The sequence below is a fragment of the Acanthopagrus latus genome, chromosome 7 (genome assembly GCF_904848185.1).
Source record: "Acanthopagrus latus isolate v.2019 chromosome 7, fAcaLat1.1, whole genome shotgun sequence".
NCBI classification, from domain to species: domain Eukaryota; kingdom Metazoa; phylum Chordata; class Actinopteri; order Spariformes; family Sparidae; genus Acanthopagrus; species Acanthopagrus latus.
In genome coordinates, this window is record NC_051045.1 from 11093284 (window position 1) to 11118008 (window position 24725).

Below are 24725 nucleotides of genomic sequence, written 5' to 3' on the forward strand. Positions count from 1 at the left end.
CTTTTGGTCCTTTAATAAGATATTAACTCAACCCTCAACCACAACCAGGAAAAGACAACACTTACTATGTTTCACAATTTAACCATATCTATATATGATAATATATATAGCCTCATCAGAATCAGAAATCCTTTAATGTCCCGAAGACGGGGAAATTTGTTTCAGCAGTGTTGTAAAAACCTCAATATAGCGCTTGAGTAGAAGTTTTAAAGTGCCTTAAGTATTAAAAGCACAAATAATAGTAATACATATATTGCATGTATGTATATATTGTCAATTGTGCAGTTAGTGCAGCAGTACATACTTTTGCATCACAGTAAGAAGGTCCTTGGCTCGAGACCCTGCGGGGGTGCAGTTAAAAGTCCAATACTGATATATTATCCAGCCCTAGACAAAGTAATAATATAGTTTGTAGTCGAAATTAGACAGACATGCCAGTACCTGTAGGACCACCACCCTCTTGTTATCATACACCATGGGTCAGATACCCAATGACACTCCAAGCCACACATTTATTACATTCTGTTTATTCTGCAAATACCATCTGTAAAAATTATACATCAAGCCTAAGTATGGAACTCCAGGAAGTTCACAGTTCTTTTACAGTCAGATTTATTTCTTAGAAAGTCCCATAAAAACAAGATGCACGTACACGTCAGTGACGTAAAGAAGCACTTGATGCTACAACACAAACCAGATTCCATATAGTCTACGATATTGTGTCACCTTTTGTTGTTCAAACACAACAGGGTGCTTGCCTTCTTTGGATGACAGAACTGAACATTATGTACAGATAAGAAATAAAAAGTGAGCAGAAAAAAAACAAACAAAAAACCTAAAGAGATCATCAGTGCTGTGTTTCACATAAGATGCTGAACAGCCGAGCTAGCACATTTAAAGTAAGCTGCGAGCATGAAGTCAAAGTGTATGAGTGCAAGTTGGTGGAAAAAAGGAGCATGAAGATGACCAAAAAAAGGGTTGTTTCGTTGACTTTAAGGCCTCGGCAAGCACCCTGTAGCAAAGAGCTGTGCAGTTTTCGTACCCCCAAAACAATCTACGAGCAGTTTCTGAACTCTTAGCCGAACCTGGCCTGAGGGTGTCCGGTCAGTACAAGTCCAAACCAAACCCCCATCAACTCCTCATCAACAACTGCTGAGCTCTCCATCTTCTCCCCTTTTTTCTTTCCTCCTCCTTCTTCCTCTCCTTTTTCGCCCTTCCTTTCTCCAATCATAGCAGGCAGGTGGAACAAACACGGCACTGCCCCTCCCCTCCTTCACCCCTACACACTCCACTGGAACTTCCTTCTGAGGGGAAAATGGCTGACGGGAGAAGGTCTGTGCCGTGCAGGGGTGGACACAATGGGAGGAGGAGGTCAGAGAGTGGATGGATGGAGATGGAAAATGAGAGCGAGAAGGGGCGATAGTGGCTTTAGTGTCCGTTTCAGTTGGAGGGGGAGGTCATCCCTACCTCTTGGGGTGTGAACGGGAAGGAGGGAGAGGGATGGGGGAGTATAGTTTCAAGGTCCATTTCCATCCAGTGATCCTGTTACAACCGCATCTGCCGCCTTTCCATCCAGGACCACCTGCGCTGTGAACTCACATCCTCCGACAAAAGGCCTCTTCAGTCAGTTCCTGTGGCAATGAAGACGAAAAAATTTAAAATGTATCGCCCTGGCAACAGGCTCCAAAAGTGTGAATTTCCTTCATGATTATACGCAGTGTACTGGTGTCAGACGTCTTTGTTCTTCTGACACAACATGTCTGATTACTCATAACTGGGATCAATGTGCATTTTACCTTAGAGACAACTGTTACAGTTATGATTCATCTCTATTTATCAACATTTAAGAGCCAGAATTACAAATGAACAACACTAATGCCTAGGTGGTAAAACAGAGAGCCGCAGTCTTGTGCTTCCCAAACTCAGTTTTAGTCAAATCTACAGACCGTTTAAGTTCATCCTTACAACAGCCCTGAAGTCACTTCTATTCAGCTAATACGCTAATACTTTCTACACGGTTTGCAAACATAAAGTGGGTCCAATCAACGTCTGAAGGCCTTCACTCAATATTGCTAGTTTTTCTTGTGTAAACATTTTAATGTTTTTTTCTCTCTTTTATCTTCCTTTACATCATATTACATGAGAGCATGTTGTTAGACCATTAACCACAGTGTTTCTACATACTCTACGAAGGAATTAATGTGTCTGACCTCGTCTTGATTCATTATACTTGTGTAACAGACAGTCGTTGTACAGGATGAATTTAAATGAGACACATTACAGTTACCAGTTCTTGTAATCGCTGCCTGGAGAATGCCATTTTTCAAGGCCATGGAGGATTTTTAAGCAATTCTCCTTCACATTCTCTTGTCATGCAGTGTACATTTTTGTTATTTTTGTACATGGAAAACGAGAAACAATAGCTGCATCAATCAGTCGAATGGTTTTGAAAGGAAGATTTCACGTAGCAATATGGTTATTACAGTCGGTTAGGCTTATAATATTTTCCAAAAAGGTAAGTGGAAGTATTAAATAAAAGGAAAGTACCATATAGTCACATCCTGATCTGCTGCGGAAATCCGACCCAAGACCTTCACAAAGAAGTCTACAGTCCAGCATTAGTAACTTACACAAATCGTCCACAGGCTTGTGAAGGCAACTGACAGAGTCAGGTCACACTACAATCAGCTCAGATATGGCTGATAACAAAGTGATTACTGCATGTAAATAGCTACAAAATATTAAACAGAGCCCCTCTAAGGCCTCATGATTATACAGTATAATCTAAGATATTTTTAAAAAGGACTGGCAGACACCGTGTGTGTATGTATCTCACTACAGACTACACACAAACATGAAGACTACCTTTAGTAGGATTCACAGTCTTGTCAGCGTTGACCTCCTCCACTTCCGTTGTGACGCCGCACACCGACTGCTCCATTTTCTCCTCCGTCCCTCCTCCTGGCTGCGGCTCCAGAGGGGAGGATCCTGTTGTTCGTGCTTCAGCTGCTGCACCTGATGCAACTGGTCCTGCCGCCTGAGCAGCAACGGTTTGTTCCATCTTGGGCAAAGATGCCTTGGTGGAGAACCAATGTCGCACCAAGTCCGCTGATAAACCACTGGCCTCAGCCAGCTCCTGCAACTGTGCACGGAGAATAATCTCTGTTAGTTTCACACATCAAAAGGACAGACGTGCAGAGGTTGGACCCAAAAGACAGCAAAACAAAAGCAAAATTATAGAGCATACTGAAGGCTTGAAATGTATATAAAAAGGGCAATCTGACTCAGGATAGAACTGTTTTATGTGCACAACAACACCAAAAATAATTACTGCTGGTATCTCATATCTTATATACTCACATATTTACACCTTATACATCACATTATCTATTTTTATCAATTCAATGCTGTGTTTTTTGTTTTTTTTTGTGGTAATAATCTCATCATCCAGCCCGGAAAGCTGCCAGAGAGACACTTGGATGCATTAGGCAGCGTCAACAAAGAATGCTCATGTGGTTATTAAATAAATAAATCAGATCAAGCCATAAAAAAGGAGGAGATAATATCGCTCAGCTGTTACTCTAGTGTCACTTGGCAGTAAAAAACATAAATAACAATTAAACACCTTTTTCACAGCTCGCCAGATACACTTGCCTCGATGTGCAGACAGACAAATAATATATCTATAAGGAATAATCAGAGAAAATGTATTCACTGTGAAAAAGTAAGTGATTATATTTAGTACCTCTTTCTCCTTTATGTTATACATAGTAAATGCTCATATTGCATCTTCTGGTTTACTTCTGCATGTCTCTTGTACTACTTTGCCACTGTGACACTTTAATTTACCAATGTGAGATCAATTAAGATCATCTTATCTTACATACAGTAGATACTTATGTCAATAACACTGGACAAATGTGGCGCAGTGAGAAAAAAACATAAACAACTTAAACCTTCTTAGCTGAAAAATAAAGATCTGTGCTTCTGATGATAGACAAAAATCAACAAGTGTCACATAGAGAACAAAATGAACGTAACAGCTGTAACATAACACACACGTTTTGACTCCTCAGGCAGCATAGCAGAAGCTTTAATAAACATTTTTGACTCAAGTGAGAGTGTGATTCTGAATCTTTGCTTTATTATAAGCAGCAAAGAGAAACTTTTTTTTTTAAAGTCACAGTCAGCAAACAATGGAGCTCTTTTGAGTCAAACAGGCTGACAGGAAAATCCTAAGGCACTTTAAATGTTGAATATAATAAAAACCTTTCATTTTATGCAGCTGCATTCGAAATTCTGATGAAAACTCTGATAAAACTGTTCCGGGGTACAGGTGCTGTTAAGCTATTCATGACCCAGCACACAATCCTTGAAGCAATAATTGTGAGGGAAGCATACCAAAGTGCACAAAGCCTAATTCTTGCACAAACTGGATGAAATATTTCATTTTAATCTGCCTTTGTGCAACTGTTATGATTACGATAAAACTTAAACGTCAACAACGTCAACAAATCACAGTCACCAAAACAGATTCTTTGCAGTGGAGAAACACAATGATTGATGGAAAACAATCTCGTGAAAGCTGTAAACTGATTACGTCGACACTGAATTTTATAAGGTTTTGAGATATGATTGTAGTTCCTTTTGTGTGTTAAACACACCATTTTGTGGGATCACGTGCACGACTGTGCACCTGCACAAATGCTACAAAAAGCATCACATTTTAAATTTTAAATTGTATTCTGTGTGTATCACGAGGAGCAGGATGCTCCTCAATTCAGCTCCATTAAAGTAGAGACACCTTTTGGAGTGAATCATTTCCTTAGATAGGAGTGCATTTTCTGTTGCAGAGCAGTTAGTTAACCACTACTGCTATCTATTAATTTAGATCGTTTTGATGTACATTGCAGAATTGGCGATAGTGGCTATGCAGATTTCGGCCTTCTCTCGATTATATTGAAATTGAGCGGCACATTAGATGGCATCCACAGCCATAGCTGTGAGCAGTTTCATGCAGGAATTATTTCCTTTCTATTGAACTACACCACCGCAGAATGAGGCAAGCATCTAATCAAAGACAAATGGCTCATACTGGAAATGTAAACATTAGTGTCATCTTGTGTTGTGCTATTATGTTAGCTCCCATAGTTAGCTTCTTAAAATAGCTTCTCTTTCAAGAGAAGATGCACGCTTCCTCTCGCTTCTATGCAGTGATCTGCAGCTGCTTCTCAGGTTTCAGTTAAGAAATGTGTGAATGTTACTTTATGTCTTAAATACCTGAGAGTCGTCCAGCCTGCCGTGTCTGTCGAGGTGGGCCTGGAGGATCTGGGAGTTCCCCTTCTTGAGGTCCTCTTCCAGAGCCATGTTCTGGTGCTCCTCCAGCCACTTGAGCTGGCTGTTCTTCTGCATGTAACGACAGTCCCCAAACCAGCGCACTACCTCGGGTCTGGGCAGTCCCGTAGCTGTGATGAGTTCATCATACTGAGTAGCGCTGGGCCACTGGGTGCGGGCATAGACTTGTTTGAGCAATTGCAGCTGCTCCACTGTCTTCTTACCTCGGATGGCTGTGGGTTTAGGGGAGTGGGATTGTTTGGGTGTTGGAGTGGAGGATTGGGGTGGTTTAGGGGTGGAGGACTGGGGTGGTTTAGAGGTGGAGGATGGGGTGGGGCCTGGGGAGGATGTAGATGTGCTGCTGGATTGAAGTGGTAAATTGAGGCTATCCAACCCTTCACCCTCTGCTTTCCCATTGGCCTCTGTTACCTTCAGCATCTTCAGATTTATTTTAATAGGGTTGACTTTTAGTTCTCCTGAACTGTCCTCTTTCTTTCTCTCTTCCCCATCGACCTCCAACTCCTCATCCTCCTCTCGCAAAGTCCGTTCTGCTTCCTCTTTCTTTTTCTCAGCAGCCATTCTCTTCCTCCTGTCAGCAAACCAGCCGTGGATCTCCCTTCTCGTCATCTTGGTCTCACATCGTAGTCTGTCCACTTCTTCTCCTGGCGGGTCAGGGTCCAGGGCAAAACTGGCCTCAAGAGCTTTCACCTAAACACAAGACAGGAATACAAGGAAGAATTGAGTGAAACTAAATAGATTATTTGATTTACCGACTGGTCAATCAACAGGAAATACTAATCAGTGACCAGGGCTGGTTGATATAGCCTGAAAATAATATTGAGATATTTTATGGTTGCAACAAAAAATATATATCTTAACATTTCTGAAAGAGATTTCAAAATATAAATACTGGGGAACAAGATGAAAATCATAATACTGACCAGCTACCTCAATACTGATATTGTGACAATACTGTAGGAATGACTAGTAGCACTATTATTATTAAAACAAGGAGCTTTTGATGAATACTCATCAATAATGTGGATATAATGACTATGAGGATACAGGCAATGTATTAGAACAAGTTCAAATATGATAAATATCACGAAGTAAAAAAAATTACATAGTTTCACTTTAGAAAAGGACATACAAAATCTAGGACACTGTACAGTCTCATGTCACAATAATGATAAAACATCAATATATGGCCCAGACCTATCAAAAACAGATTTGATTTTTGAATATAAATTGGAGTCAAATATCAAGCAAAAATGCAAAATGTGCTTTGGTCCCAGCTTCTCTGATGGGTGGCTTTACTGCTTTTCTCTGTTCTACATCATTGTAAACTAGTTATATTTGGCTTCAAAACTGCTGGTCAGACAAAACAGCATTTGGAAGTGAATAAGGACATTTATCACTGATTTTGTTTTTTTTTATAGTTAACAATTGACTGATTAAAAGCGTAAAACACAGATTTAGCGATTAGCTCCCCTAACACCGTTGGACTCAAAATCAATACTAGAGCTTGACTGATACATACGTGGGTCGACTATCCCAAATACATTGATATCAGCTTATGTGTTGGATTATTAAACTAAAATGTCCTACCTAGCAAGTGTTTTGTAACCACATTTGAGGGATCAGTAAAAAAGTGTATAAACACACAAATACACATCAATATGTATTTTTACTCCCCAATATCAGGATCAGCCTCAAATATTTAGTATCGGTTGGGCTCTAATCAATACAGCAGAATCAGGGATATTGTTTGATTCTGATTCGACTGCTGACACTACAGTTAGAGGGCTATATGAGCAGCAGCTAAAGTAGATTCAAGCTGCAGGCCTCAGCCATCAGTTAAGACCTATAACTGATTAATCACATTGAAAACAGGCACGATAAACCCACATCTATTGTAAAAGTTACGGCAGAGTCTCACCTGATGCGGTTCTCTCTCCTTGTAGCGGATAGCTGTGAAATCAGGAGAAGGGGGTCTGGGGAGTCGGCGGGAAGGTGTGGTGGGAGAGGTGGGAGTCTGTGATGCTGTTGGGCTAACGGGTGCAGAGCTGTGCTGGGGTGTTTTTGCACCAGAGCTGCTGCTATTTTCAGATAAATCAACAGGGTGGGCACAGCCAGATGAACCGCTCCCTGGCGTACTAGAACCACTCCCTGCTCCTGCTGTAGACTTACTACTCTGTCCACCCGTACTGGAGCGTGAACCTTTGAGGTTGCGAAAGTGGTAGCGCCGGTCGCTGAACCACTTGCGAACTTCTCGTACAGTCAGCCCGGTCAGAGAGATTAGTCGATCAACCTCCTCCTGGTCCGGAAACTGGCAGACCAGAAAACTGTCCTTGAGAGCGTTGAGCTGCCCCTGCGACTTCTTGCCCTTATAGAAGTTTGGGTCCAGGAATGCGTTGACAGGTGTCTGCGAGCCAGGAGCAGGAGAAGAAGACTTTGAGGCAGGGGAAGATGCCTCCTCCATTTTGATGGGTGGAGAGTCACTGGTGGTGGACTCGACATCAGTTGTGCTTGTGCTGGTTGGGTTATTTTTGTTGCTGCTACCATTTGTACCTTTGCTCTTCTGTCCGTTGCTGCCTGTTCTGCTGTTGTTGTTACTAGATTTAGTGTCTATATTGTTTTTGCTTTCTTTGTTGTCACTCTGCACACTGCTGGTGTTGTTGGCTTTGCTGATATCAGTGTTCTTAGCATTTGCATGGCTGGTAACGGAACTATTGCTTTTGTCATTGCTGTCCGCATTAGCACTGCTGTGTTTTCCATTGACACTGCTCGCCTTAGCATAATTATGATTACTGCTTCCTAGACTAAGGTTGATGACACTAGCTTCACTGCTAGTAATAATACCACCAGTGCCTCCTCCCCCAATCCGACTACTACTACTACTACTACTACTACTACTGCTGCTGATGATGTTGCTCCCAGTAATGCTGCTGCCTACTGTCCCCACCACCATGCTAATACCTTTATCTGCCACCAGGGCTGCAGCAGGTCGGGCCTGCATCATGGGGCGTGCTGCTGCCTGCGGCTTTGGTGTGACCGCTAGGGCCACTGGAGCACTGCTAACCTGGATACCGTTTGCAACCACAGGCTGTGTTACAATTACCCCTCCTTGGCTCACAAGAGAGCCCTGCAGGAATTGAGGGATCCCAGTAGCTCCCAGTGAGGCAGGCAGGACTGTGATTGTGTGATGGGCTGGGCTACGGTGCCTCTGGGCCTGGTTCTGTGAGCTAGAGGGTGCAGTCTGGATGATGGTGTTGAACATCTTCCTCCTGGCTTCCTCGATCTCCTCCGGAGACCAACTGATGCCCTGTTTAAGTCTCTGGGCTGTGAACCAGATCTTGATCTGCTCTTCGGGGAACTTTGTGACCACAGTCAGGTAGCAGAGCTCAGCCTTTGTGGGGTATGGGAACTTACTGAAGGAAGTCTTTAAGAAGGAAGAAGAATCCATGGAGGCACTGTAGGTAGGGATGCTGCTTAGAGGAATCATCACCTGGGAAGGAAGTGGGAGAGCGGTTAGAGAGATTATTACTTCATTTAATATCTGATTACCTTCATGACACTGGGACACATGAAATAATGTAAAATCAATTACCTTGGGGAGATTTTTTGAGGAAGAAGATGAGGAATTGGATGAAATATTTGGGGAGGCTGTAATTGGTGCAGATTGATGAAGGCTTTTGCTTTGAACAACTGATACCACCTGTAGAGATAATTTAAAAGTCAAATCAAAACAGACTTTTCCAAAACAACTAAATTTGGGGAGAGAATTAACTACCACCAACCTGTGTGATTGGAGTCTTCAGCAGTGGTAATGATCCAGAACCATTCACAATCTGGATCCCTGGGGGCAGAGTGACCTTGGTCGTTCCATTGTGGACAATAGTGGGAACATGGGTGACTGTCACTGCAGTAGCCTCTTTTCTCTCAGTCTCTCTAGAGGCAGATATAGAGTGTGGCTCTGAAGGACCATCGTCAGAGACTGGATGAGAGACCACTATCCGTTTCGGTTCAGATTTGCCCTTCAGCATCCTCATAATTGGGGTTTTGGTGATAGAAATCTCACTATCCTTCCCTGCCTCTGCCCCAGGCACCAGATTCTGCTCCACCACTACTCTCCTGTCCCTCTTCTTCAGCTGCAGAGTTGTGTTCAATGTGCTGGGGTGAACCCTGGCATTATGCAGGGCCAGCCCCTCAAACTTGGGCGCAGAAACCCCACAGCTCACACAAAAGAAGCTGGGGTCTGCACGGAAGTCTGGGTGCCCGGAGTACACGTGATCCAAGAACAAGTTAAGGTCATGGGTTTCAAAGTTACAAGGCTTACAGGTATAAGTGCCCGTACCATCTTTGACAACATCCCCTGCCTCTGGTTTGGAAGACTCTCCAGGGTCGAAGGGGCTATGTCCGCTAGAAATCCTTGATTGATGAAGAAGAACAGGAGAGTCCCGTTCAGCCTCCTCTACTGGACGTATGATCTTGCTGGGGATCATACAAGGCGTAGTAGACTTCCTCTTGCTCGCCATGGTGTGACCACAGGGTGGGGAGGGCCAGTCAAATGGCTGAGAATGGGGTGTGAGTGAGAATATGGGTCGTTCTCTGGTTAACTATAGTCCAGGCATGGGGGAAGGAGGACAATAGTATGTGTCCATAGGTCCGCTTGTAGTTCCTACTGCAACTTTGAGGGAAAACCTGTAAACGAGAGAGAGGAACATGTTTTAGTTCAGTAGTTCAAGCTGAATCGGTTTGGTTAGTAGCACAAACTCCTGAAAGTCAAGGGAAGAGATGGGAGTGAGGAAACCGATGGGAGGAAGAAAAAGGATGGGATATCTTACGCTACTCAGAACAAGCCGGTTTCCTCTCAGCTGGACGAAAATCGTGCATAGCTGGATGCTTCCAGGTGATTATCAACAGGGTTTTTGGAAAATAATCAGCTGAAGCCTTTAAAATCAGGCATTGCTCTAAAATCTTTAATTAAAAAAAGAAGAAAAAAAACTAAACTCTCCTGGCCAATGAAACTGAATGCTATCTCTTTTATGATGGTTTTAAAACAAGCTCAGTCTGCTTCTGCACTGAAGGCTTTTGGGGAGAGCTCCTGTCCTACCCCCTTCTTTCCCCTCCCCCACACAACTCTCTCTCACTTCCCCTCGTTCAGACACACCCCCACGGGGAAAGCACATTCTGTATTTTCTTTCTCATCCAGAGCCTCTGTAGCTTCACTGGACACCTTTACAAAGATTGCCACAGAAATACACGCTCGTGAACGTGTTGCTTAACACAGGGGCTACTTGATGAGATGTTGTGCAAGTGGGTGCTTCAAAAGCTTAGTTGGAAAAATGGCGCCGTCTGCCAACAGATGCAAATTCACAGACGGGCATGAGAATATGAATCTTCACATTTGGACTTCACCTCTAGATCCCTTGTTTCTATACAAAATGGTGAAGCTTCCTGTGGAGGAGTTTCTCCCTCCCTCTGCCCTCTGCTCCCTCCTTGTAGTGATGCAGTATTGGAGGACAGCTCTAGGGCAATTACTCTCCCAATCACTCTGCACTGACATGACACCTCATGCACGGAACAGCGTGAGCTCACAAAAGTTCAACGGCTCAAAGAAGTCCAACAGGAAAACCTTAAAAACCTTTCAAAAGTATGAGTCCCCCCCTATGCAAAGATATTTGAATGCAGATTTTCTTGTAGGGTTAGAATAAATAATCCTTCCCTTATCATGCACTAACAGATCAGCCCCATACAAACCTTTTCTGGGACTCTTTGTGCATGAAAGCTGCTGCCACACCGCCAGCTCTGTCAGGTGTGCGGTGCTCAATAAACCGTCCACTTTTCCACTGAAATTTAACTTGTTCGATGGCAAAGCCTCTCTCAAGCCTTTACCTACAAAACGCACTCGCACACAGCCTTGCTTTGCACCAGAAAGGTCATGGTACATTAGCTCAAAGCCAAGTTAACCCTCACAGGACTGGGGTGTGTGACAAATGGCTTTTCACACACTATCCGAGCGAAAGAACACAAAGATCACTTTCCTGCAAAAGCCTGCAACCACAGTTTCAGTTTGAGGCAATGCAAAACTTTGAGGTAACTTAATGTGCAGCTTATTTACAGTCTACGCACTTTCATCTTAACTGGAGTCGCATCAAATTAGTCACTGAGAGGGCTACACCTCTATTTGGATCAGAGTGTGAGGGGTTAACAGGCAAGTGAAGTTTGCTACTGTGCAGGGAACGTGATGCCCCTCGTTCCCCTGTGCACCCCCCAGAGAGAGTAACTGCCCTTCTCTTGGGCTGTTGTGTGCACCCCTCCTACTCCCCTGCCATTCAGTTCTGCATCAGGGGGCACCGCTCTGCCAAGGCAGGCTGGTCACATGACCAACACAAAGGCTTATGGGTGGGCAAGCCTCAGCCATCCATCACGTGGTTCTGTTGGGTGTGGGTGGGCAGGCGAGAGGAGAGGAGAGGAGAGGAGATGTGAGAGCGAACGGGAGAGGCTGGTGGGGGATGGGCAGCCGGTTTGGGGTGAAGGAGGGGTGTTAAGTGTCGTGGAGGAAGCACTGAGGTGTTTCAGTGAGGAATTTTTTCCTCAGATACCCCCCCTCCAGTCGGCCAACACCACCCCACCCTGCTAACCCCCGCTCTTCAACACCCCCTTCTTGCTCCAAACTACAATCACACAGTCCTTCCCTCCTCCTCCTCCTCCTCCTCCCTCCCTTCCTCGCTGCACTGCACAAGCAAGCCTGGAATGTTCCAACCCGAGCTCTTCAGCCAGTGGACATAACCTGAAGTTAATCTACAGTGTCTATGTGTCTACACAGTGCCTAAAAATAAGACAAATAGTGAACACATAAGGTGTCACGAGGTATAAAATCCCATCTGTATATTGACAGGCTGACAGGCAACGTGAAAATGGCTACAAAGTTCACATCACATGCTGATGGCATGTGGTAAAATCAAGATCCAGAGCAGTGTGAACACCTCTGCAGACAAAAGGTGTGAGAGTAACCAGCAGAGGCCTTGAACAGGTGAGGAGAAACGATACACACTGCAAGCTGAGCTATTTATCAGTGACTCACAGCGATGTCAGGCTCACATGTGTCCTGTTGGCTCAATGGTATGAGGGCACTGGCTGGTAACTTTAATCTGAATGTTGCACATACGTGGACTGACCATGTGGTGATGATGGGTCGGCGTCTGTTACACGTGCCGGCATTTGCATTTGTGGGTTTCCTGTGAGAGTGCAGAGAGAAGTGAGGTGGGGTGGGGTGGGCGGGGGTGCATGTGTGCTCGCGTTTGTGTGTATGTGGCGTGCGGGGGTGGTTGCCTGCATGCCTGTGTGTGAGGCTTGTTTACTGAGGTAGAGAGGCTTACGTTTTTTTTTCTGTGTGTAAGAGTCAGAGATCTCCCAGCGACACACAGACACGATGTTTTAGTACTCTTAGTTCATAACCTATATTATCTACGCCTCATCAGTGGCTCAGCACAGCATGACCTCCTTTTCATCCCCTGGCCTGACTCTTGTCTAGGCCTGCGATATATCCTCTGAGTGCAGGCCAATAATAGCTCACACACACACGCGCACACACAAACACACACACAAATCCTACAGCTTGGCTGCATAGCATACCTGCATGCTAGCAACTACCCGCCACACCTAACTGAGAATACAGGTGTAACAAATGCTCTCTTTAGCAGAGAATAGGTGTACAACACAAGCAGCAGTGTCCTTGTTTCCTCGATTCCTCCCTCGTCTTTTTTCCTCCCTCCCTTGCTCACTCACTCCCCCTCCCTTTCCCACCATCTCTACACCCTCTTCCTCCCCCTTCCTTCGCTCCTTCTTCTCCTCCCTCCCTGAGCAAGTTTGGCCCAGGGAGACAGGTCGGCAGCGCCACTGGTGTGTTACTGTCCCCATGGCAACCACCTCCTACCCCCTTTCTCTCTCCCACCAGCTCATTTCTCTGAAGCACATGTGTGTGGGTAAACACACACACACACACACACACACACACACACACACACACACACACACACACACACACACACACACACACACAAACACACACAAACACATCTCCTATGCCATCCAGTTGCTGGCTCGAGCGGGACTTGTTTGTTCCACACACCCCTGCGAGTGGTATTTGGAGAGTCCCTGCCCTGCTCCTATTTCAGTGCCTCCCTCACACGGTGTTGATGTCTCCAAGCTAGGTGTGGTCGCCGTCGTCAAGGCACGTTATTGGCTGGAGCTGATGCCATCTCTTCCTGTTAACTCATGCCCGTGTCCAGACATCTGCCCCGTCCCTTGGCCTGCTGTGGCCTGAAGCCTGCAGAGCTCCTGTATCCACTGCTAAAAATCTGGCAATATCCTTCAGAGAGGATCGGAAGAATCACCTCAATACCCAAGCGTAGTCAAGATTATCATCAAGACTGCAGCACAACACGAACCCTTCGCCACCTACAAGTCTCAGTAGCAAAACAGGAATTCTTCACCATAGATTTATTCCATCCCAAACGTCTTCCCATTACTTAATTTAACTGCACCTTAAAAGCAGACAACTAGCCTCCTCCTGTCAATCAACTCCCTCACTCTCCACCCTAAACACTTGCACCTTTTGTGTCTAACACTTTTTTCTGGCAACAATAAGAAAACCTCAATGACAGTGTTCCTACAGCGTCACTCCATCTGCTCCTCAGTCCCATTTGGGCTGCTCTCAGGTCAGAGAAGCGGATGGCTGCGTGGGTTGCAAACGGCTGCATTGCTGTGGCCACTGCCAGTGCATGCGTTGAAACTGGGTTGCTGAGTGGGGAGGGAGAGAAAAATGGCGGAGCACCATGCTCTGTGCTGTCCAACCTAAAATGGCTGACATCACAAGCTGTTAACCAGCCAAGCAGAGCAAGAGGCTGCTACTGCTGCTGCTGCTGACCCAAACCTGCTCGCTCTCTGGACGTGTGAGTGGATCGCACAGCTCCCCCACCCCCCACGCCAGGACTGTAGAAAGGCTCTTGAGCAGCAGCTGATTCTGCTTTTGTGGTTGGGATCTGGAAGTTAATTGTCATTACACAGGTCAACACAGAGAGGAGGATGCCAATTACTGAGGGGCTGACGCACAAAATCAGATTGTTTGGGGCTTAAAATGGGAAAACAAGAGGACTCTCAAGATATGAGAAGAGCAAAAGTGCAAGCCACCGACTTAACCTGTATGAGCTGCAAAAACTCAGGGGGAAAAAAGCAAAGAGAAAGAGGGGCGGGAGGCGGTGAAGGGGGTGTGTGTGAGCGAGACTATTCACTGACATGCACAGCCATTGAGCTCAGGCATCACCGTGGAAACACAAACAGGTACACAAAAAATGAGGCAGAACAATAATAATAATAATAATAATAACACAAAACTTTTGTACCGCTGATCACACACAGACAATTTGCACGGGTTTGTTTTTGTTTTTAAAATCAGTGGGACAGAACATGGGCCTATTCTCACAGTAAAAGGTGTACAGCAGGTGATGGCTGGATTTAAGCTGCTTGTCTATGGCCGGGACTCACGTGGACATCGGACACAAACTGACTGATAGCTGTCTGGGAAAGCTTTGCTCTTAATCCCTGGACTCACAGACAGACAGACAGACAGACACACACACACACATACTCATGACAACACTGACATGATAAATAACCATGGCAACAGCTTTCAAACTTATACCTGTTTTGGGATCGTGGAGTAAAGCATGAGTTTATGGAAAGAGTGAACACAAACATTTTACAATATAAAAAAGGTCTAGTAACACTTGTTAATTAGCAACTCTGACAGACATTATTGGTCACAGGAGGTCAAAGTTATGTCTAACTTCTTCATTCACAGCACAGACTTTGTGTACATCTGCCTTTTGTTTACTGGGAAAAATCCAACATGACACTCTGTGATATACAGACAGCAGCTAGTCTCTACTAATGTGAACACAGTGCTCTCTACACGTGTGGGAACATAGCGTTATTTTTAGTGAAAACAGCCCTGGTTGAACCCCAACGCCGAGTCCCTGAGCGGAGCCGCGTCAAACATTTCCGAAAACGATGCGTGTTCATCTTCCGCTCAAGTTAGGCAGAGTGAGCCCCAACTTAATGGGCTCGTCTGCATGTATGGGTTTAAATACTGTACCCAAATCAGAGCGGAGGAAAAAGGCAAGCCCACAGCCTGAATAAAAAAAATAAATAAAACAATAATAAAAAACTACTCTTTCTCCCACCCCCCCTCGTTGGCTGTCGCCATTTTAAGCAGGCGACATGCAGCTGGGCAGCACCGCTGAGCCAAAGCGCAGCCCGCAAAGGTAAGACCGTCCGCGATGGCTCACATAAGTTTGGGGGAAAAGGTGAAGCACTTGTGTAAATGTGTATGATAAAACCGCACTCACCTCGCTCTGTTGGGGCTCGGTGTATGCGGCGGAGGATTTGAGAAAGTTTACAATGATATGGACTGAGCGGAGCCCGAGACTGACGGGAGGTTCGGGCTTCGCTGATGGTAACTTATAGGCTGGAGCCCCCTCGGTCCATCGGCTGGTGATAAACGTGACACCGGAGCCACACCGGTCCCCACGACGGCCCCCTTGTTTTTTTGCGCTTGTTTATTTCGAGTGGCTCTCGGTGTTAAAGCAGGCAGTGGAGGGGAGGAAAATACGACGGACGTGCCGAGGGAAGAGACGGACACGTGACGCAGACGTCACTGACGATGGAGTTGGCGTGAGAGCTCGAGCTCCGCCGCGCGCAGAGCAGGAGTGAGTCAGACATCCCGTCCTGACTCTGACCCGGCTCTGCAGGGGGGGTCGCGGTCATGCTGGAGGAAGAGACAGAAACCCTTCCGCCGGTCTCGGTGAAACATGATTGTTACAGCAACTCACACCTGTCCCGGTCCCAGGTGACCCACTGTCTTAAAGAGACAGTACACACATGATGTCAAAAGTTAGCCCGCATTCACCCCCCCCCCCCCCCCCCCCCCCCCCCAACCCCACTCTACAGCCATGAGACTCTACGCTACTAATGTACAAAATGATAACAAATATGACATGTTCAGTATGTAGGCTAATTAATCTTACAGTTGTCTCCAAGTTCACATCAAGCAGGTCGACTGTAGATGCACAAAGGCACAGAAACAGTAGTCATCACTCAAAATGAGTTAGTCATATTGGGATATTTTTGTCTTTCACTATTCTGTGACAATTTGTATTTTGTTTGTATTGTCAGTCAAATATGATGCTCTGTGTCTGTTTTTCATTTTTGAACATTGGGTTGCTGTGAGAATTGCAGTCTGGTAACATCAAAACCGCAGTCTGACCTGAGCCTGGCTGTTTTTGCTGACATTTTTCAAGGGTAATGTATGAAAGATAAATACCATTATAAGACATTAGGTTTGCTCCCTTCAGCTGGACAGGGAAAATTATTAAGAAAAATCTAACAATTGATCATAATTTTTTTTAGGGGTGCTGGGATAAAAATGTAGGCGTGCTTTAGAAAAAGGTCTTACATTGCCTGAACTGAGACTCTATAAGCAACTACTATATAAAATGATAACACATATGACCGGTCATTCACATGTTCAGTATGTAGGTTAATGAATCTTGCAGTAGTCTCCAAATTTCCATCTAGTAGGTCAGCTAAAGATGGCAGCTTCATGAGATATTTAGCACAAACACACAAAAACAATAATAGTAATCACTACTTAAAATTACTCTGGGATATTGGGAATTTTTTCATTATTCATTCTGTCACATATCTGAATTTTGATTTTGTGTTTATATTATCTTCATCGACTGTAATAAACTTTGATACTGTTTTACTTTGAGTTTGAATTTCTTCTCCGAAAGTACATAGTGCCCCTTTTAAATTCCTCCACTTTCTACTCACCCCCATGCTGATGGAAAGTCAGGTGAATTTTTGTGGTCCAAATAACATTTCTGTTGCTTCACAGTGAAACAGCAATGCTGCTGACTTATTTTAAAATATGAAAAAATACTGGAAAAAAAAACACATAAAATGGATATAATGAAATAGCACAATAGCTACTGAGCTTGTTTTTATGAAATATGCTGACATAAACATAAAAGAATAACTATTTAAAATGATTCCTACTGAAATTTACTGTTAAAGATGCTTTTGTCCAAAGCAACTAACAGTAATTCATGCTTTCATACACTGAATGGCTGCCATGCAAGCAGGAGCAGTTTGAAGTTCAGTATCTCACTCAAGGACACTTGGACATGCACATCAGGGGAATTGAACCAGTGACCTTCTGATAGCAAGACTGGGGCTCTACTCTGATCTACCACCCTCAAATATAAATGTATTGGGTTATTTGAAACAGCTTTGCGTTGAGATTTTATCAACCTAAGTTATGAACATGTAAAGCTTGACTCTTGTGGAACTTCTCCTGTGTTTAACGAGAAGTGTAATGGACTATCCATTGTGCCACAGAGCCTCCACATTAGGTGTTTGTCAAATGAGGTGCCTAAAATAAACAACTCTCACTACAGCCTCCAAATGGACCATGACGTTGACACCTCTCTAGAACTGTTTAAAAACTAATCATTAAGGATTTATCATTACGTGCTATTGTATTAAAATGCATGTCAGGTTAATGTGTGGGCCATCTGTGAAAGGTATATAGATGGAAAAAAAGCTACTAGGTCACAGTAGTAAGAGCACATGTTGTTACTTCCCACCATTTCTCATTGGAGTAAAAGCTTTCCCCCGTACAGCCACAGCAGTGTCACCGTACCTGTAAACTCACTACTGAGCATTGCAAACACATCATAGAAGCCTATTCTGGGACTATAATTGATTTTCCATTAAGCTGTGTTTATTAATGCATGCTGTTAGACTCAAATTAAAGATGATGACACATCCCACACATCTTCCTGAATGAGTCAACCTTAGTGGGCCACTTTTAAGATTCAAAGCAGAATCTGAAATACACTTACTCTATTTCATATGTAGGGGGTTAAGAATCCATTTACAACCACAGTTTCCGGCTTATTTACACCTCATACCACAACAAAGTACATACTGATGTCTTAGAGCTGAGAAATGTGTTTGGTGCCGATTTGAGATATATTTCCATCATATTCTAGCTGACATTTGGTTGGATTAATTTTCCACATGTGAGATCATCAGTGAACCTGCTGTCATGCACCAAAACCAGTTTAATTTCAGTGTTAAAACCTCACAGACGTTCTCTTCTTCCATTAAATCTGATCACTTAGAAGTCGGTCATTACACCATAAGTCTAATAATCACACTATTAGGCAAATCCCTCCATTAACACCTTTTTATTAAGCAATATGTAAACGCAGTTAAGGTCAAGCAATAGTTGTTGTGTCACATCAGTGTTGATGGGCAGAGGATAAAGCAGTAAGACTTTCACTAAAGGAGGCCCTCTGCTGGACAACAGAGAGAAGGACAAAGGGCATAACTGCAGAAACAAAGACATTTAGGAGTCCATTGCAATGCACTGTAAAGGAAGGCTCATATTATTAATTAATGTCATTATTTCATACATTTAAGTGTTTGTCTTTAGTGTAAATAAAACCTGCAGCTTGATTTGTTTATTTAATACCATAATATTGTTGCCAAAGCTCAACCTTTTGTCTGGTGACCCCTTAAAATGAAGTATTGTTTGATTGAATAACCTTTACAGGGCTGAAATAAGAAAACATTGCAGAAAACTTAACAAAGGAGGAATTTACATTTGAGTTTGAGAGCAACATATTTTCTCTCACACATCTGCACATGTTTTCATGCCACCAAAGAATGACTGACAATGAAGTTTTATGGTGTCTCGTGAAATGCCTGACAAGGCAAACACCAGTGCAATGATGTGTTGTTGTTATTGTTGTATACACATTCATTTAATCATTGCAGCTTCTCATGAAGGGACGCACTGACAGCAACTTGTGCTGAATATAATGTCTGCTTAATATAAGCCACTTGATAATGATAATATGGGGATTTATATTGAGAATTAGAGAAAATTAAGGGGAGGGGAACTGACATCGCCATGGAAACTGCACACGATGACAGGGCATGTCACAGCTTGAGGGAGGAGTTGGACTGTAAGTTGGACAAAATAACAAACTGATTAATTGAGAAAACAATCAACAATGGTAATGAGTATAATGTGATGCTGGTGGAAATACCCTGTGCCTGATCTAATTAACAACTCTATGGGAAAATGTAATTGCTGTGTTTATGTATTTATTTTGATATATAGGAAGGATCTGTAGGAGGAAGACTATATACACTATACAGTTTATGTACTGCCATTTACTAACAGATATGATCAGGAGGACAACTGCACATGATAACATTTGCACAGATAGTTGTAAAACACACATGCTGTGTAGCACAGTACTTAAGATCAGTACATGAAAATAACTCAAACTCGCCTGGGGTCAATGTGATTACACAGGATACAAGCATGGATAGCACAGTGTAGGTATGTTACATGTATAAATATATATAGGACAGATCAGATCCCCACCGCTGGGGGTCGCTGTAGAATTAAAGCAGCTTCTTGGCAGTAGAGGCGCAGAAACGTCGCACTTTCTGATTGGCTGTCGGTTGCTGGGGTCAAATAGTGTTGCGCACGCGCAGGTGGTCTTTTTTGGGTTAGCGACTGAAATCTGTCAGATCAGCGGAGCGTACAATCTCCTCATACCTTCATATATTTCATGCTGTTTCGTTCCCCTAGACATCGCTAGAGGCTCAGGTGTAGTTCCAGGCGTCAGTAGATTTGGATTGTAACTTTTTGTCGTCTGTAGCCGAAGGAAACAGCAAAGAATGACGAGCAATACAAAGCGGAAAGAAGAAAGTCATCTGCTGAATGGGGGTGTAAAACAGTCCACATGGAGCAAAGCCTTCAACAGTAATGCTGTTTGGGAAGAGAAGGTCAGTCAGTTGCCCTTTAAAAAATACAAATCAGCCCGGCTCTTACCTTGTCGTTGTCACCGGTAGTTGCCACAAAGTTTTCAGTGCACCTAATTTGTCGTCAGGTGGCCAAAAAACCGCTGCTATCTGGAGCTAGCTGCCATGCTAAGGATTAATCAGATTTGGTCGGTTTAGCTGACAAATCGATACAGCGAAAAACTAAACGTGGAAATAGGCGACGTGTAAACGCTGCTTGGATTCGTGACCCACTATTCACTGAATTCAAGGGATGAAGTCAACGAAATCCTCTTCATTGCAAATAATCACATTTTTAATACAGTTAATCACTGGTATGTGTGTAAAATGTCAACGATATAGTGGGAAGTCCTCACATTGGAGAGGCTGCCACCATTCATGCTTGATAAGTTGTTTATTTATCTCAATTGTGATGGGCAGTTGATTTTCTATCTAGTGCTTGCAAGCCTGTTGTGTTAAAGTCCTCCTCCTCTCAGCTTAACCTGAACATAAACCTCACCAGTCATTTCAGCAGCTCTTAAAGCATCTCATCAGTTAACTTAAACAAGGCCTCATTGCAGAGGTCATGTGAGACACTTTTTGAAGAAGAAACCGACTTTGGCACGAGACTGTTGATGCCTTTTTGCTGTTTAGTCACAACATCAGATTACTCATTCCTGTAACGAATAATTTGATGTTTTTCTTTCCTGTTGAAAGAACAGTAGCCAGACTAGCCCTGATTTACTGCACTAGGATAGATGTTTAGGGGGAGTTATAATCCATTTTCAAAAGCTAATGCCGGTGTATTGTTCAGAAATGGCATTGCATCACTTCAATCGAAATTAATTTGTCTTGTATTCTCTTTCACAGGATGAGTTTTTAGATGTGATATACTGGCTTCGACAAATTATTGCAGTAATCCTCGGCGTGATATGGGGTGTTGCCCCGTTGAAAGGATTTCTGGGCATAGCCATGTAAGTATCCTGCACAGACTGTGTCAACTTTATATCTGTAAAGGGGAACTATGAGAGTAAATTCCATCTCCATCTCTACAATAATAATCAGAAATACTGTACAATAAGCTGTTCTCAGAGGGAAAAAAGTCAACACAACACTGTTTGAATCTAGAAAGGTGGCAGGTTTTTGTATTCAGTCATAAAAACAAGAATTTGTTTATTTAGTTTGTTTTAGGTATTAAAAATTCAGTCAATTAGGATTGTTCTCTTCTGATTAAAAGTTCTGCAAAACAACATAGTGCACTTTTGATTGTTCTTTAAGTGTCTTCATATTTGAATGTACAAGGAAAACCACAAAAAAGTGAACATCTTCATGTTTTTGCCTTTTTTAGATTCTGCATCATCAACGCTGGCGTCCTGTATGTATACTTCAGCAGCTTTCAGCAGATTGATGAGGAAGAGTATGGTGGCACGTGGGAACTCACCAAAGAAGGCTTCATGACATCTTTTGCTCTGTTTCTGGTGAGGATGCTAATGTTTAGGGCCTCATTTAGACTGTTTGTTGTTTGTTTTATACGCAAATTATGGTGATAGTGAGTATAAAGCCTTTTGTGGCTCCTTAGGAAGCTGCAAGCGTTCCTATAAATTGCCTCCAGTGATGTCTCTCAGTGGCGAAGTTGCATTGTGGGTAATGTAGGTGCCAGGTTTTGATAAGCAGCCCACTATTCTAACATTGCACTTATACAACACTGTGGGACTCATTGACAGTTTGATACCAAAGATATCACCTTTTTGTTCCATGCATTCTTCTTTTTCAAAACCTGCCACTTACATGACCCATGGGAAGGGAAGCGTGCACCAAGTAAATGTTTAATTCTCCACATTCTATGACGGCAAGCATCTAAAATAAAAGATACATTTCGTAATTTAACGCTATGTGGTCTTCTGCATCTGTGACACATAGAGAAGAGGTTCACTTGTAAAAAGATGTGAGAATGAAACACGGCTCTAAAGGCGCCTTCACACTGTGCAATCACTGTGCAATTTCAGGCTTGGAAAGATGACGTGTAAAATGTGGTGAAATCCTTGGTCATCGAGATAAGTCCACTGGTTGCCCATTTTAGAGCTTCAGCAGCTAATTGGTATGCGACAGGAATTGGTCTCGGAGTACATTGGCAAGCTAGTGTCGAGCTTCTGCCAAAAACATATGTACGCCTCAGACTCACATTCTGTGCTGTCCTTTTCCCACAACCAGGACCACACTCGATTCTTACATTGTGCCAGTGCATATTGTTTTCCTGCATTTACCAAAGAGGACAGTGTAAACATTTTAGTAAACCAATATCACACAATGTAAGACACGAGAACAAGCGGTATCACTGTCATTGTACAGTTTATCATGAAGAAGTAAATGTTGATGTCACGATTTAACGGCTTTCGGATTGTTCGATTAAAACCTCACATTTGCTGTGCAGTTTCTTCTGCCACTAGACAAGAAATCTCCCCCGAAAATCAAGGCTGATTAGCAATCCAGTCAATCTGTCACCCTGGCGCCATTCCTATCTGCTTTCATGTCTCAATTTCAGACTTACTGAATGAATAAACTCAGGATTTGTGTACTCCGAGGAAAATGGAAAGCGATCCATTTGCCTTTGCTACAGGAGCATTTATAGCATTTATTATCATTGTTGCATTCATACTTAATGGAAATGCTTTAACATGGGGAGTTAATTAAAAGTAGACATTCTTGTGTTTTAATGTTCTCAGACCTTCTGTTTTGCTTTTTAGTTCGGTCAGTCTATTGTGCTTACTGCTATGAAGTCACACTATGAAATGTTTGTGAAGCAACTGAATTGATCATTAATGTCTAACCAGTTGTTCTTTTTGTCTTTTCCAGGTGGTGTGGATAATCTTTTACACAGCGCTACATTTTGACTGAGAAGAATCAATTGGACACTAAAAACAAACATTTCTGTTGAAGTAAATTGTCAAGACAGAGGAACTCCATGGCTTGTGGGGGTGTCAACACTCCTGCATATACAGTATGACTTTTCAGTGTACAGTGCTTCATTGGAATCCTAGTTTGATTAACGAGATCCTGCAAGACCACCGCGATGAACATGTTCCAATACTGTACATCTCTCTTAATTTGGGGGCCCCTCCATGACACTCCCCATATGTTATATTACCTTCCCCACCACCATCTCTGACAAAACACTAACAAATGTGACCGCCAGATAGTTCAGCTGAGATTGGTAAATCAGAATAAGGATTTTTGTTGGTTTTACTGCAGGCCTTTTCTTGACATTAATGCAGATTTTAAATTGTAAAGATAACAACCATTGTCTGTATTCATCCTCGCTGCTTGCAAGGTTAAGTAACAGGAACTGGGAAATAAAAACGAAGTCTCACCATATAGTCATTAGGGTTCAATCAGTCCACATGTGTGAAGTGTTACCTTTTAATTTAGGGACAAAACGCACCATATTTGATGTCTAAAACTACTCTTAAAGGATTAACTTTTTGTTACCGTCGCTGTTAAATCACCCCCCTTTGAAATGTCAATTCAAAATGGTATGTTTGCCTTTTTAAGAAACCAATCTGGGCCTGACAATAAATGAGTTAAGTGTCATGGCAGTAAGCACATTATAGTACTATAAAGAATAACTCCTACAGTATGTGTCTGTGGTTTTAAATGAAATATGTGATGAAGAGCTTCATTTTCTTTGCTCCATGGATATAAATATAACATTTTTGAATAAAATCTGACAGTTGTTATTTCTTCTGAAGAGTCTGGTGTCCAACAAATGTGAAAACTAGTAGCTAACCACGTCTTAAATCTCACTAATTTTAGCATCACAAACAAGTGCTGGTGGTCAGATACACATATCAGCTGATATCCAATCGCAGTATCTACCAGTAGTATCAATGCGCTGTTACTGCAGTCAGGAACTAACAACCATCTAAGTTATCTGTCCATTGTAATCATTTCTTCAAGGGCAAAGGGGGGGAGGAAATGTGCATGCCGTTTCCAGATGCAAACGTTCACAGATTCAGACTACAAACTGGTCTGTGCACTGCCATGACTTGCTGTTCATATATATCTAGATGTCATTTACCAATGGCATTAGTTAGGAGGGTAGGAATAATTTAAAAATTATCTGTTTTTTTTTTCTCTCACATGTAGCTTCCAGATCAAAGTCTTGCCTGTTTTATTGAAATTAATTTAAACATGTCTGTAAATTCTGTACAATGTCCCTTTTGTCAAATCCACCTTGTATTATTACACAGATTTATTTGTACTTATGTTATATCTTGTTTGATGTAACATATTTCTCAGTATTTTATAGTGAAGAACTCTTAAAAACAAGTTCTCGCCAAGTTCTTGTAATGATACTGTTATATTAGATACGCAGCTGGTGTTTGAAAGGATTGTATTTTCTGATCAAATCTTTTGGGAATCATTAAACATGGGCTTTATTTGGCCTCCATTTTCAAAGA

The 24725-nt window shown here is 43.0% G+C and overlaps 2 protein-coding genes across 2 annotated transcripts; one reads left to right on the forward strand and one right to left on the reverse strand.

Annotated features, from left to right (window-relative positions):
* Window positions 1–507: 507 nt before the first annotated feature.
* Window positions 508–16292, reverse strand: zhx3 (zinc fingers and homeoboxes 3). The gene is made up of 7 exons (XM_037104387.1): window positions 15750–16292; window positions 9135–10038; window positions 8945–9052; window positions 7274–8842; window positions 5281–6042; window positions 2866–3142; window positions 508–1631 (listed from the first exon to the last, which is right to left on the reverse strand). Exons 2-7 carry the CDS (start codon window positions 9870–9872, stop codon window positions 1621–1623), a joined length of 3465 nt encoding a protein of 1154 aa, XP_036960282.1. The 5' UTR covers window positions 9873–10038; window positions 15750–16292; the 3' UTR covers window positions 508–1620.
* A 3684-nt stretch (window positions 16293–19976) lies between these two features.
* On the forward strand, window positions 19977–24725 carry rab5if (RAB5 interacting factor). The gene is made up of 4 exons (XM_037105371.1): window positions 19977–20274; window positions 21139–21242; window positions 21617–21746; window positions 23122–24725. The coding sequence occupies exons 1-4, from the start codon at window positions 20167–20169 to the stop codon at window positions 23161–23163; spliced, it is 384 nt and encodes a 127-aa protein (XP_036961266.1). The 5' UTR covers window positions 19977–20166; the 3' UTR covers window positions 23164–24725.